Source organism: Engystomops pustulosus, chromosome 9 (genome assembly GCF_040894005.1).
Source record: "Engystomops pustulosus chromosome 9, aEngPut4.maternal, whole genome shotgun sequence".
NCBI classification, from domain to species: domain Eukaryota; kingdom Metazoa; phylum Chordata; class Amphibia; order Anura; family Leptodactylidae; genus Engystomops; species Engystomops pustulosus.
Window position 1 is genome coordinate 81,769,956 of NC_092419.1, and position 12,214 is coordinate 81,782,169.

The 12,214-nt window shown below is 41.1% G+C and overlaps 1 protein-coding gene across 3 annotated transcripts in view; it reads left to right on the forward strand.

Moving 5' to 3' along the window:
* LOC140078066 (relaxin receptor 1-like) overlaps positions 1-12,214 on the forward strand; it is a 273,289-nt gene that overhangs the window by 238,929 nt on the left and 22,146 nt on the right. For all 3 annotated transcript variants that reach the window (XM_072125872.1, XM_072125870.1, XM_072125871.1), the window contains one exon: positions 10,598-10,669. In XM_072125872.1, coding sequence (XP_071981973.1) covers positions 10,598-10,669 — 72 coding nt within the window. The remainder of the gene's footprint in view (positions 1-10,597; positions 10,670-12,214) is intronic.

Genomic DNA, 12,214 nt, shown 5'->3' on the forward strand with positions numbered 1-12,214 from the left:
AGGTTGTAATATCCAACTAGGAATCACTACAGTATACACTCAGGGCAAATAAAAGGGGCTGTGGAGCAAATTAGACTATTGGGAGCTACAGAGACCCCTCAGGAGCCACAAGCATGTTGTTGCTGATTCGGCTCTGTAAACCATAGTGTTTATAGTATCCAAACTCCCACTCCCACCCAGTTCTCCACCTCTTCGCGCCCAAAGTGGGTATTTTTATTTGCCTTCATAAAACTGGCAGAGAAGGCATAGTAAATCTCCCTCTATGGGGCACATTTACTTACCCGGTCCTGTGTGATCCCTGATCCGGAATGTCCGCCGAAATGCACATCTGCCACGATTCAAGAAGATTGAGCGCCTGATTTCTTGCTCGTGTCGCTTCCACGATCAGGTCCGCTGGAGTTCACCTTCTTCCTGGTGCATGTAAGTGCTGGGCTTGCGACACAAATTTAAATGCTAAATCCAGTGCTTAGTCCGAATCCGTCGGAACGTCCGACGGCCCACCCCCTGATTTCTGTCGCGTGAAACCTGATTTCTGTCGCGTGAAAGCCGGTGCCGATGCACCAAAATCCGATCGCGTGTGACACAATCCCCGGCGTGATCCCCGAAAAGTCGGGAAACACAATGAAAATGCGTCCACGGGACCCCTAGTAAATAAGCCCCTATGGGGCAGATTTACTTACCCGGTCCATTTGCGATCCAGCGGCGCGTTATCTGCTAGTGGATTCAGGTCCTGCCGGGATTCACTAAGGTAGTTCCTCCGACGTCCACCAGGTGGCGCTGCTGCGCTGCAGTTCCCCGAGGCCCATCGGAATGCCCTGAAGTTCACCGGCCTATTCCTGGTGAAGGTAAGTGCGAGTCCTGCTCCACTTTTTTTTTAAAAATGCGGCGGTTTTTCCGAATCCGTCGGGTTTTCATTCGGCCACGCCCTCCGATCACGCCACAATCCGATCGCGTGCGCCAAAATCCCGGGGCAATTCAGGGAAAATCGGCGCAAATCGGAAATATTCAGGTAACGCGTCGGGAAAACACAAATCGGGTCCTTAGTAAATGACCCCCTATGTGTTGATTTTCATAGTTTAATCTCGGGAGAAAGACAGCTCCATAGACTTTGAAAATTCTAGGTTGCAACTATTATGTATTTATTATCAGTATGATTCTTCCAGATAACATTCTAAAATGAGAAATTAAAAATAATCCATCCATTACATTTTTTTCATCAAATATTTATGGAAAATGATAGTTAAAATAAATTATTGAAACACATTTTCTGCTTGTATTGCTGCATGCTTGTATATACAGAGATAAGGCCACCGCGGTTAATACATTTCTGCCTCATTTTGATGATCTGTAAATGTAATTAACAAAATGATATCAACGAGTATATGGGATGGCTTGTCATAAAGCGTTATGACCGCTTCCATGCACTGCTACATTAACTATATTGGACTCAAGAGGGTCCAATCTTATGAAAGTCTATAGATGAGATGATACACCATTGTGATACAAAGATACATGGCATTGGCTGAACAATACACACATAAACTAGACACTGATCTATTACATGGGAAGCAAAATTAACCATAGACGTTTTTAGACTATTTCATAACCTGTCAAGTTGGATTCAGATGTAGGTGGAGCTGTATGCCATCTGGGATGCCTTGAGTTATTACCAAAACGGCAAGGGTCACAAAGGAATAAACCTTAAATGAGTATTTCCATCTGGGCTTTCACATTTAATTTATCTACCATATGTATACCTTTATTCAATTTGATGTTATTAAAAAATTACCTGTTTGAAGTTATCTTAGAAATGTAACAATGACTTCCCTTAGAAATTATCTAGCTGTCCTTGGATACAACCAACTCCTGGACACTTCATAATCAAAAACAATTCTTTATTTGTGCAATCTCTCCAGCCGAGGTGGTTGTATCAAAGGACAGCTATGTCTTTTCTAGGGAACCACATGGCTAGATTTATGGGAAGTTATCTTTACACAGATACATTTTTAGTAACATCCAGTTGAAAATATTTTTATATGGTAGGTTAATTAAATTAAATGTCAATGTACATATGAGAATACACCTTTAACTTTGAGAAGAAAAGAGAAATGGGGATGAAGCTGAGTAAAAAACCTCTAGGAACGGGAAAACCCTACTAGAGATTTATGGTAGGATAGATATTGGCCATGCATTAAGACTGATTGTGTAGAATGAATGACAAAGACAAGAACTGATTAGAGATGAGCGAGCACTAAAATGCTTGAGTGCTCGTTACTCGGGTCGAACTTTTCCCGATGCTCGAGTGCTTGTATCAAATAATGAACCCCATTGAAGTCAATGGGAGACTCGAGCATTTTTCACTGAAAGAACACATTGAAATAACACTGAAGAACACATTGCAGATGTTTGCAGATGTTTTCACTGAAAGAACACAGTGAAGAACACATTGCAGATGTTCCGAACATCTGCTAACTTATTCGAAGACCTGCGTGCCGAACAGTGTTCTTCACAATAGTATGTGAAGAACAATATGTGTGAAGAACACATTGCAGATGTTTCCATACATCTGCAATGTGTTCTTCACACATATTGTTCTTCACATACTATTGTGAAGAACACTGTTCGGCATGCGTGTTTCCATACATCTGCACTGTGTTCTTCACTGTGTTCTTCACTTAAATGATCCTGTGTTCACTGTGTTCACTGTTTTCATTGAATTCTTCACTGTTCTTCACTGTGTTTCGTTAAGTAAATGCTCGATCTCAAGCCGGCTAGATACTCGTGCGAGCAATGAGCCGTTTCGAGTACGCTAATACTCGAACGAGCATCAAGCTCGCTCATCTCTAGAACTGATACATCTTTGTAGACATTTCCACCCTTAGTTTAGCCTAATTCAGACAAATTATTGGAGCCCTATCTAACAAATATTTACTAGACTTGAAGGAACTCCTCATGAGCTCTACTAAGAGCTTATTCTGGAAGTTCTACCTTGGGCACTGTGTGCTCTTGTCCCATCCCTGTGACCTGTTATGTATACTTCAAAGAAAATGAGAGCTTACCCACTTAGTCATCAACAAACTATCTATCAGTCTCTTCCCTCCAAAGTAGCCCTCAAATCTCAATAAACAGGCTGTAATTCAGCAACATGCGGTATTTGCCGTTTCCCACAGCCAGCTCCTTCTCCCGCGAATAACTGCTTTCCATCCTCGTAAAGCTGTCAGCATAGTCGCTACACTACTGTACATGAATTTCAACACAAGCTATGTTTATACTCAGTGTTTTTTTCCACATTTTTTTTCCTGACAGAGATATAATTAGAAACTTAAAATTAAAAATTTGATGGAAACCAAGTTACCTCATGCAAGAGATAGTCAATGATGACTACTTCACCGGAGAATGTTGCGCAACATGAAAAGGCTGAAAAGTTTTTCACATGCAGTCAACGACTGAGCTTGCAAGATCATCACTCATATCATAGATGGATAGGGAGGATATATATTTTCCTAGCAACCAGTGACATCCCATATAGATAATAACCAGGAATGAGTTTCCTTATAAGAATCTATTACAAAAGAAACAGGTGCAAACAGACCTTCTACATAACTTATAATAACACATGTTTCTGTTCACACATAACAGTTACATCAGTTCTTTTATTCTCACTTTACATCAGTTTTACCATCAGCAAAAGAAATGATAGAGGTGACGGTAACTTATGGATGGTGATCTAGAACAGGCCTCCGCCTTGCTGTCTGCAGTTTCCATTGCAGCTGCAGGGCCACAAATCGCCGCAAAAACGGAATAAAACAAGTGTGCAGAAAGCACACACTCCTTGAGGACCTGTCCAGCTGCTGTAAAGAGGAAGAGCTGGAGAACCTGTAATTATGCTCCGGCTTGTCCTCTATAAAGCCTCCTGCGGAACAGAGCTGCTCACAGTCAGGAGAAACTAGAACTGAGGGCATCAGTGGGGGGACTAGAATTTGGGGCAGGTGGGGGGAACTAGAACTAGGGGCAGCAGGCGGGCTAGAACTGGGGGAAGAAGGGGGGACTAGAACTGAGGGAAGCAGGGGGGACTAGAACTGGGGGCAGCAGGAAGGAATAGAACTGTGGGAAGCAGGGGGGACTAGAACTGGGGGAGCAGGGGGGACTAGAACTTGGAGCAGCAGGGGGGACTGGAACTTGGGGAAGCAGGGGGGGACTAGAACTGGGGGCAGCAGGGGGGACTAGAACTGGGGCAGCAGGGGGGGGCTAGAACTGAAGGCAGCAGGGGCACTAGAACTGAGGGCAGGAGGGGGAGACTAGAACTGGGGGCAGCAAGGGGGGAGAACTAGAATTGGAAGAAGCAGGGGGTGACTAGAACTGGGGGCAGCAGGGGGGACTAGAACTGGGGGCAGCAGGGGGGGACTAGAACTGGGGGCAGCAGGGAGACTAGAACTGGGGGAAGCAGGGGGGACTAGAACTGGGGGAGGAGAAGGTGACTAGAACTAGGGGCAGAAGGGGGGACTAGAACTGGGGGCAGCAGGGGGGGACTAGAACTGAGGACAGCAGGGGGAGAACTAGAACTGGGGGCAGCAGGGGGGACTAGAACTGGGGAAAGCAGGGGGGGACTAGAACTGGAGGCAGGAGGGGGAGAACTAGAACTGGGGGCAGCAAGGGGGGCTAGAACTGGGTGCAACAGGGGAGACTAGAACTGGAGGCAGCAGGGGGGACTAGAACTGGGGGCAGGAGGAGGGGGCAGTATTATGGTAGTTATATTCTTGTGCATAGGGAGCAGTATTATAACGGTTATATTCTTGTACCTAGGGGGCAGTATTATAGTAGTTATATTCTTGCTATAATTCAATCCCCTAGTAATGTTTACACAATAAAGATCATTTTTAACCCCTTACTTTACAATTTTACTTTTTTATTGTTTTATTGTTGTTTGAGCTACTTTCACTCAGCAATGATCAGTGCAAAATTCCAGAGTGTGGGCGGGGACTCTCTAAGCGGACACATTGGGGCACATTTACTAAGGGTCCTGCGACCGCGATTCTGTCCGGTTTCCCCGAATATTTCCGATTTGCGACGTTTTGTGCTGAATTGCCCCAGGTTTTGGCGCACGCAATCAGATTGTGGTGCATTGGCGCCGCGACAGAAATTTGGGCATGGCCGTCGGACAATTCGATGGATTCTAACAAACCGTGGAATTTTTTTAAAAAATTGTGCCGCAAGATCGGCACTTACATGCACCGGAAAGAAGAAGGTGAACTCTGGCGGACCTCGTCGCAGCAGCAACACCTGGATATTGGGCGCACAACCTTAGTGAATCCCGGGAGACCTGAATCCTCGTCGGACAACGCACCGCGGGATCGCGACTGGACCGGGTAAGTAAATGTGCCCCATTACGATCCATCTAGTTCTGTGAGCTGACAATGTGGTTAGATTATCAGGGTACAGGGTTATATACATTTACCTACTGAACATTCATTAGTATCTGACACATAGGAAGAGAGATGAGACAGATCAGAGATGATGAGATCCATTATAATGCCTATTGCACAAAATGAAAGTCAGCCTCCTACATCTCTGCTATTCCACAACACACTAGATCTGCTGTGGCTTCCTGCTGTGCCTTCCCAGATAAAGAACTTATCTGTCTGTAGCTTGTAGTTCTTCTCACGCAGCTGCTGGCAGTCAGAAGTTACAGGGTTGGGTATAGGACAACTGAAATTGTGTACACCAGGACTAATAGAGACAGGTTGGACTTATACCTGTGAAATGCTGTATTTTTGTTAATAACAGTGAATTAGAGAATGTGTTATTTTGTTATCCTGGGTATATTTAAGAAACTACCCCTTTCACTAGACCACAGAGCATGATATATAGTTCTTAACTAGACCGCAAAGTATGATAACACACACAGGTTTCATGTTCAAGCCACATTATCCTTGTAGAATTGATTATATGTTAAAGGTGTAATAGTGGAAACCCCTACAAGTTGCTTTGTGAATTGTTAGACTTGGCCTGTAATTCCCCTTCTTTACTTCACTATTACTATTAATTCTCTTCTCTTTGTAACTTTTATACTAAATTAACTTTCAGCTGTTACCATCCCCTGATCCCCTGTGAGATTGTGTTTTAAGTCTTCATAACAATCCCAAACAATATGTAGCCAAAACTGTTCTGTGAAACAAACATTTGCAGTGTCTCGTATTAATGTACACTTGGTACAGCTAGTGTGATATCATTCATGCTCCTACACATACCTCCTTTTTTCCAAAAACCTAAGCCAAAAGAAATGAGGTGTTTAGGTGGGGGTGGGGCATGTGCAAGAAAAACATGAAGAATTGACAGAGTAAAATAAGTAGTTAAAGGCCACTTTACATCTTGTTTTGTGTAATGTGTGTGCAAGTGTGGGGGGCAGGATATTAGGTAATTTACCAATATACATCTATTAATAATTCTACTCCGCTTTCTTGAAATGTAAACTAAAGCCTCCTGTTCATCAGCTCACATTCCTGCCCATAAAATGGAGGGTCATGTGATCCTAAGTGATCCTATGTGATCCTAATCTACCTTCCAAGACTGTATGATATTATTCATAAATTCAAACTTAAGGTCCTGTAAGGGAAATTGTGATGGACATTTAGAAATCACATGATCCGTGGCCATTTTATGGACAGGAATAGCAGCTGCCTAAGTCAAAGACATTTGTAGACCAGAGACTTTACTGTACATATCGAGGAAATGTTGCAGACCATTTAATAGATGTATATTGGTAAATTTCCTAACAACCTCCCCCCTACACACACACTTAGACACATTACACAAAACATGAGGTAAAGTCACCAACCTTTACACAAGGAGCCATAGTTGCCACTCGGCCATCTTCCATCTTTAAGAAGATATGAGTAGTGTTCCTGTTCTAATATAGAACAGTTTACCCATTTTTGTTGACACACATGTATAGTATAGAGACAGGATGAGAGGTCCCAAAACATGCTTCATTCATCAGCTGTCACCCAGCAGTTGAGTTACTATGATATATCTGGCTGATTCGTCATCATTAATGCCGGGAGGGAACATCATGAACCTAACTCTTCTCTACTCCTGTAAAATCTTATTGTTTTGCAAAGATGTTTTTTTAATGTAACACTAAATATTCCAGATTATACGTTTCATACCTTTTGAACCTTTCTATGGATTGGGTGAGAAGTTGGTAATGGTTTGTGGGCCTCCTGATATATTATCTTTAAGGGCCAGACTGTCACAATGGAGCATTACATAATGTGAGATGCCCAATCAGGCATCTTGATCTCCTTTATACTATTAAAATAACATAAATAACATAAAAAATAAACAACGACATAGGAAAAATAAATACATTTTAAAAAATGCCGTTGCCAAAGTCATTGAGGTTAAAGGTGCTCTAGGTGCTCAGACCCAGTTATTCTCTTAGCATTAAAAAAAACTATGGGAAAACCACAAATCTTCCTCTTCCTCCAGCTAAAGGTGCTGTGGGTGTTCAGACCCAACTATTCACATAGTATTAAAAGAAGCAATGGGAAAAGCATAAACCCTTCCTCTCACTGTGCTTAAAATCCACTTGCAGTATATGAGAATTTGAATTTTGAATCCAGCCGATGCGAAACTTAACAATTACAATTGAAGCTAGCGAATGCAGGACTTATAAATGTCCACACAAGCAAATGTGAAATTTAACATTCAAAAATTTGTATCCAGAGAATAAAGAATTTAAAAATTTCAATTTTGAATCCAGTTATTGAGGAATTTGACTTAATTGGACTCACTAACCACTCACTAAGTGCTGGCACAGACAAGTTGTGGATTCTCTTTTCGGTGATGACATCCCCAGGTTGTGCTGAAAACATCCTCTGACAGCACGCTTGCCGCAGAGCAGGACAAATCCTCCAAGGCCACGTGCCACGTGTCCAACTTTCCCACCCAGAAATTGGTACTACATGTCGTATTCATTGGTGGTGGAGGTTGAGGGCAATTGCAGTTTGGGTCCGCTCAACACTACTAAATATGCATAAGTGATTCACATACATTGGGTGCAATCTCCTATGTATTTCCAGTTGACTTAATGACTATATAGACTGTACTTTTGAGGATGCTAAACTCATTTTCTTGGATACAACTTGGTAATAATCATGTGTACATTCTTTCAAACAGTTTGTATCAGCTAAACTATTACATCGATATATCCATCTTATGAAAAATTCAACTACTCTTGAAATAAGCAGCACTTATTTACCCTTTTATGTTTTTCTAAGGATCATCTCTGCTGGATAGGAAAATAAATGAGATACTATGGGCAGATGTCTCTCATCCTGGCTTATAACTATGTAGTTGTCTAATCATATCTGTGCATCATTATGAATAAATCCACCCACATATTATTAGTTTCTGCAAAGAAAAATATCACAATAAAATGGTTAAAATAACACATTAAATGAGAAACCATGCAGCGCTCTAATAATAGCTCATCCAATGGGAAAAAATACAGTATAAGCCAAAGGATCAATGTTAGATAACAGATCCTTCTGTTCTTGAGTTACCAATATGATATTAGAAAAATACTAAGGAAATGAAGAGCACAAGTGTGAGATGTTCCACATCAATTATACTGAACAAGCTTTGATATTAAGAAATAAAATACCTTGGAGACATTGCATCTCTTATGGGTGGGATAATATCAGGCAGAGAGATCAATGTTTGTGACATCTTTGAATGTTATATCTATCAGGTTTAAGGGGCACTTACTTTTTCACATTGTCAATATACAGTTATTATAAAAAGATAATACACCTTCTTTTATGAGTCTATGATTTTACATTTAAGTATAGAATAAGGAAAACATTTGGTCCATAAAATTTGTTAATAATATAACAATAGTAATAATTTAGTTTCTTTACAGTCAGGTGGGTGGTCCTGAGCTATATAAAAGGACACAAAAAGGGGAAGGTGGTCAACGGTTCTCTTTAAAGAACAGTAAAAATCTTTGTAGATGATCTGAAGACTGAAGTAGAAATTCACGTCTGATGGGTTCGGCCTAGCCCCGACCCTAATGCGAACACCCGCAATCGGGGCTCAGTAGTCGGTAGCCTTCCTGTGGATCCACATGGTAGGATTATAGGGTAGATGTGATGGACCTATGTCTATTTCAACATTTCTACCTCAAAGCAGTCCCATTAGTTTTAGCACTCAACATGCCAGTCAGTTCTTAACAGCCCTACTAATCGGTCTTCCACTCGCTAAACTCTCTCCTCTACAATCTATTCTTAATGCAGCAGCCAGCCTTGTCTTTCAGACCAAACGCTACATGGATGCCTCCAGTTTGTGCCAATCATTGCATCTCCTTCTCCATCTCCTTTTGCATTCACTTCAAAATAATAACCCTCATCCACAAAGCTCTGAATAATGCTGCACCTCCCTATCTCTCTTCTCTCATCTCAGTCTATCGCCCTTCTCGTGCTCTTCAATCTGCCAGTGATATTAGATTAATCTCTACCTTAATTCGAACCTCTCATGCATGTCTCCAGGACTTCTCCCGAGCTGCACCAATTCTCTGGAATGTCCTCCCCCGGACTCTCAGACTAATACCCACCCTTCAAAGCTTCAAACGTGCTCTTAAAACCCATCTCTTTAGGCAAGCCTATCACACTCGCTAACTGCATGAAATGTCAACTCTCCCTTTACTAATCCATCCTATGTCCTATCTCCCGTCTGTTATTCGGCAAACAGCAGATATATACCAAGCACCAGGCTTCTCTGCAGTCTTTTTCACCTTGGACCCTGTATATAAGATGGCGGGTGATGGCTGGTTCAAGCAGCAGAATTTATATTTATTAAATTATTTATTAAATTAGTTTATACTGATCCCTTATAAAGAATGGTTGGACCATTCTACAAGTTATTTTACCTCTTGTGTCACCCCCTCATCCTCATAGTCTGTAAGCTCTTGTGAGCAGGGCCCTGACTCCTATTGTTCCATATGACTGTTTGTTCTTTGTAATGTAATATAGTTGTATATGTCCCCTATGATTTGTAAAGCGCTACTTAATTTTATGGCGCTAAATAAAAAAAGATTATTAATATTATTATTATTTACAGTCAGGTGTGTGGCTCTGAGCTATAGAAAAGGATACAAAAAGGTTAAGGGCATTCTTTAAAGAACAGTAAAAAATTTTGTAGCCACAGCCAAGTGTGGATTTTATACACATGGACACGCAAAATGATATGTTTGTGGAGAAAATGTGGCTGCAAAATCTATGGTTGATTAGGTTGATCTGGCTGTCGAGGTGGGTGCCCCCTTCCTCCTTCACTTTTCTGTGTTGTCCCTTCAATGCTATGTTCTCGGTCAAAGAGAATGGCTTTACCTTGTTGATCAAGCACTTTTCTTAAGTCGAAAAGCTGAACTACCCTGCTACGACCCTGAAACAAGCTAAAGGTCCAACCTCCGCCCCCCCCCCCCCCTCACACACACAAAAAAAAAAAGTAAAAGACAATTGACCTGCCATGTCTGCAGTGCATGAACAAAACTTCTAACTCAAATATCAGATTTCAGTACTTTTCATTTCTATCAATACAGGATCCTGCGCAGGAACAAGATAAGCAGAATTGAACAAGGGGCATTTACCCAAATGAAGAAACTGGTGGATCTGTAAGTATAGTTTCTTCAGGTTACATTCACACAACTGTTGGGGCACATATATATGTCCACAAGTTTGCGGACCTATATACGCCCCCCATAGGCCACACCGCTCCGTACAAGGGGCGCCGCACTCCCATTGTTGGCCTATGGGGGACGTATATATATGTCACCCATACGGTCGTCTGAATGTAGCCTTACACTGTAAAAGAACAGCTTTATACAACTAGTCACTACAAGTTTATTCTTTTGTACCGTATGTATAGTATGCTAACCCATGTGTGTAAAACCCCAGCTCCCCTGCTACTGGTACCTACATAATAATTTTAGTAGGATTTATGCTTGGCATGATATAACATAAGGGAATGCAATCCGTATATAACATAAAGTTAAAATATTTTAAATATTTTAAAATATTAAAACATATAGGTCTGCTCCTATAACTCCTGTGAATAGGCAGGAGAGTTAATAATGAACCTGTCTATGTTTTACCTGGGATTCATTGGCCCACTTTATAATCTTAATACATGTAAATTGATAAATGGAACCTTTCAAGAACAGGATTCATCTATATCACACATACACATTTTTTTGTGCCCAAAAAGTTGCATGTCTAAATTGGTTCCCAACAAAATTGATGCACGTCTGAAATTGCATCAAAAGTTGTGCAATTACGGACATCTGTATGATCAGTTTTTTTTATGAATGCCCCCTAAGTTTATAGAATATGGTACTAACAACCACTCTAGATCAAAATGGACCTCACTCATTTATAAATAATAATAATAATAATTCAAAAAATATGTATATATTGTAGAATACATGGTAACACTCTCCTTAGCTGTGTTTGGTGTGGTCAGTTTACAGGTGGAAAAGTAGTCACTGTGCTGTGTGAACACGGTCCAGACACAACACAGTGGGGCACATTTATCATACACTGGTGCCCCCACCCCACAGCACCCGTCGGATCTATCAAGGAGGCTGGGACACATCTACGCCAGGTCTGACCAGGTGTAGAATAGTGCCCTAGCCTGTACCTGAACGGGTGTAGGCTATAAGCAGTGTGTGAGTGAGGAGTGAGAAACCCCCCTCAGTGTCTCTATGGTACCATCAGTTTTGGTAGTTTCATTATTTTATTATTTTAATCTCTCTGTTGAACCACAATGTCTGATTAAATGAAATTCACATATAATATACATACTTATATATACAGTGTTCTATTGGTAAAATGTAATACTACACTGACCTGTACAGATCTACAGTATAATCAAGGACATTGAAAATATCCATGGACTATTCTACTTCAGGGTTTATCAGTTTTGTTTTTATGCTAATTTTCTATTTGACTTTCAGTATTTTATAAATAACCGTATCATGTAGAATTTTTTAAATATTCTATTAAAGACTTAGTTTACATGATTGATGTCCTAGAATTGGCCTCTTCAATGGAAAGCTATTGCAGATGTTTTATACTTGTGGTGCAGTAAGATCACAATGAAGGAGGATTCTGAGGAAATAAATTTGAAGATCTATAGAATTGCAGGCAAATTTCACTAC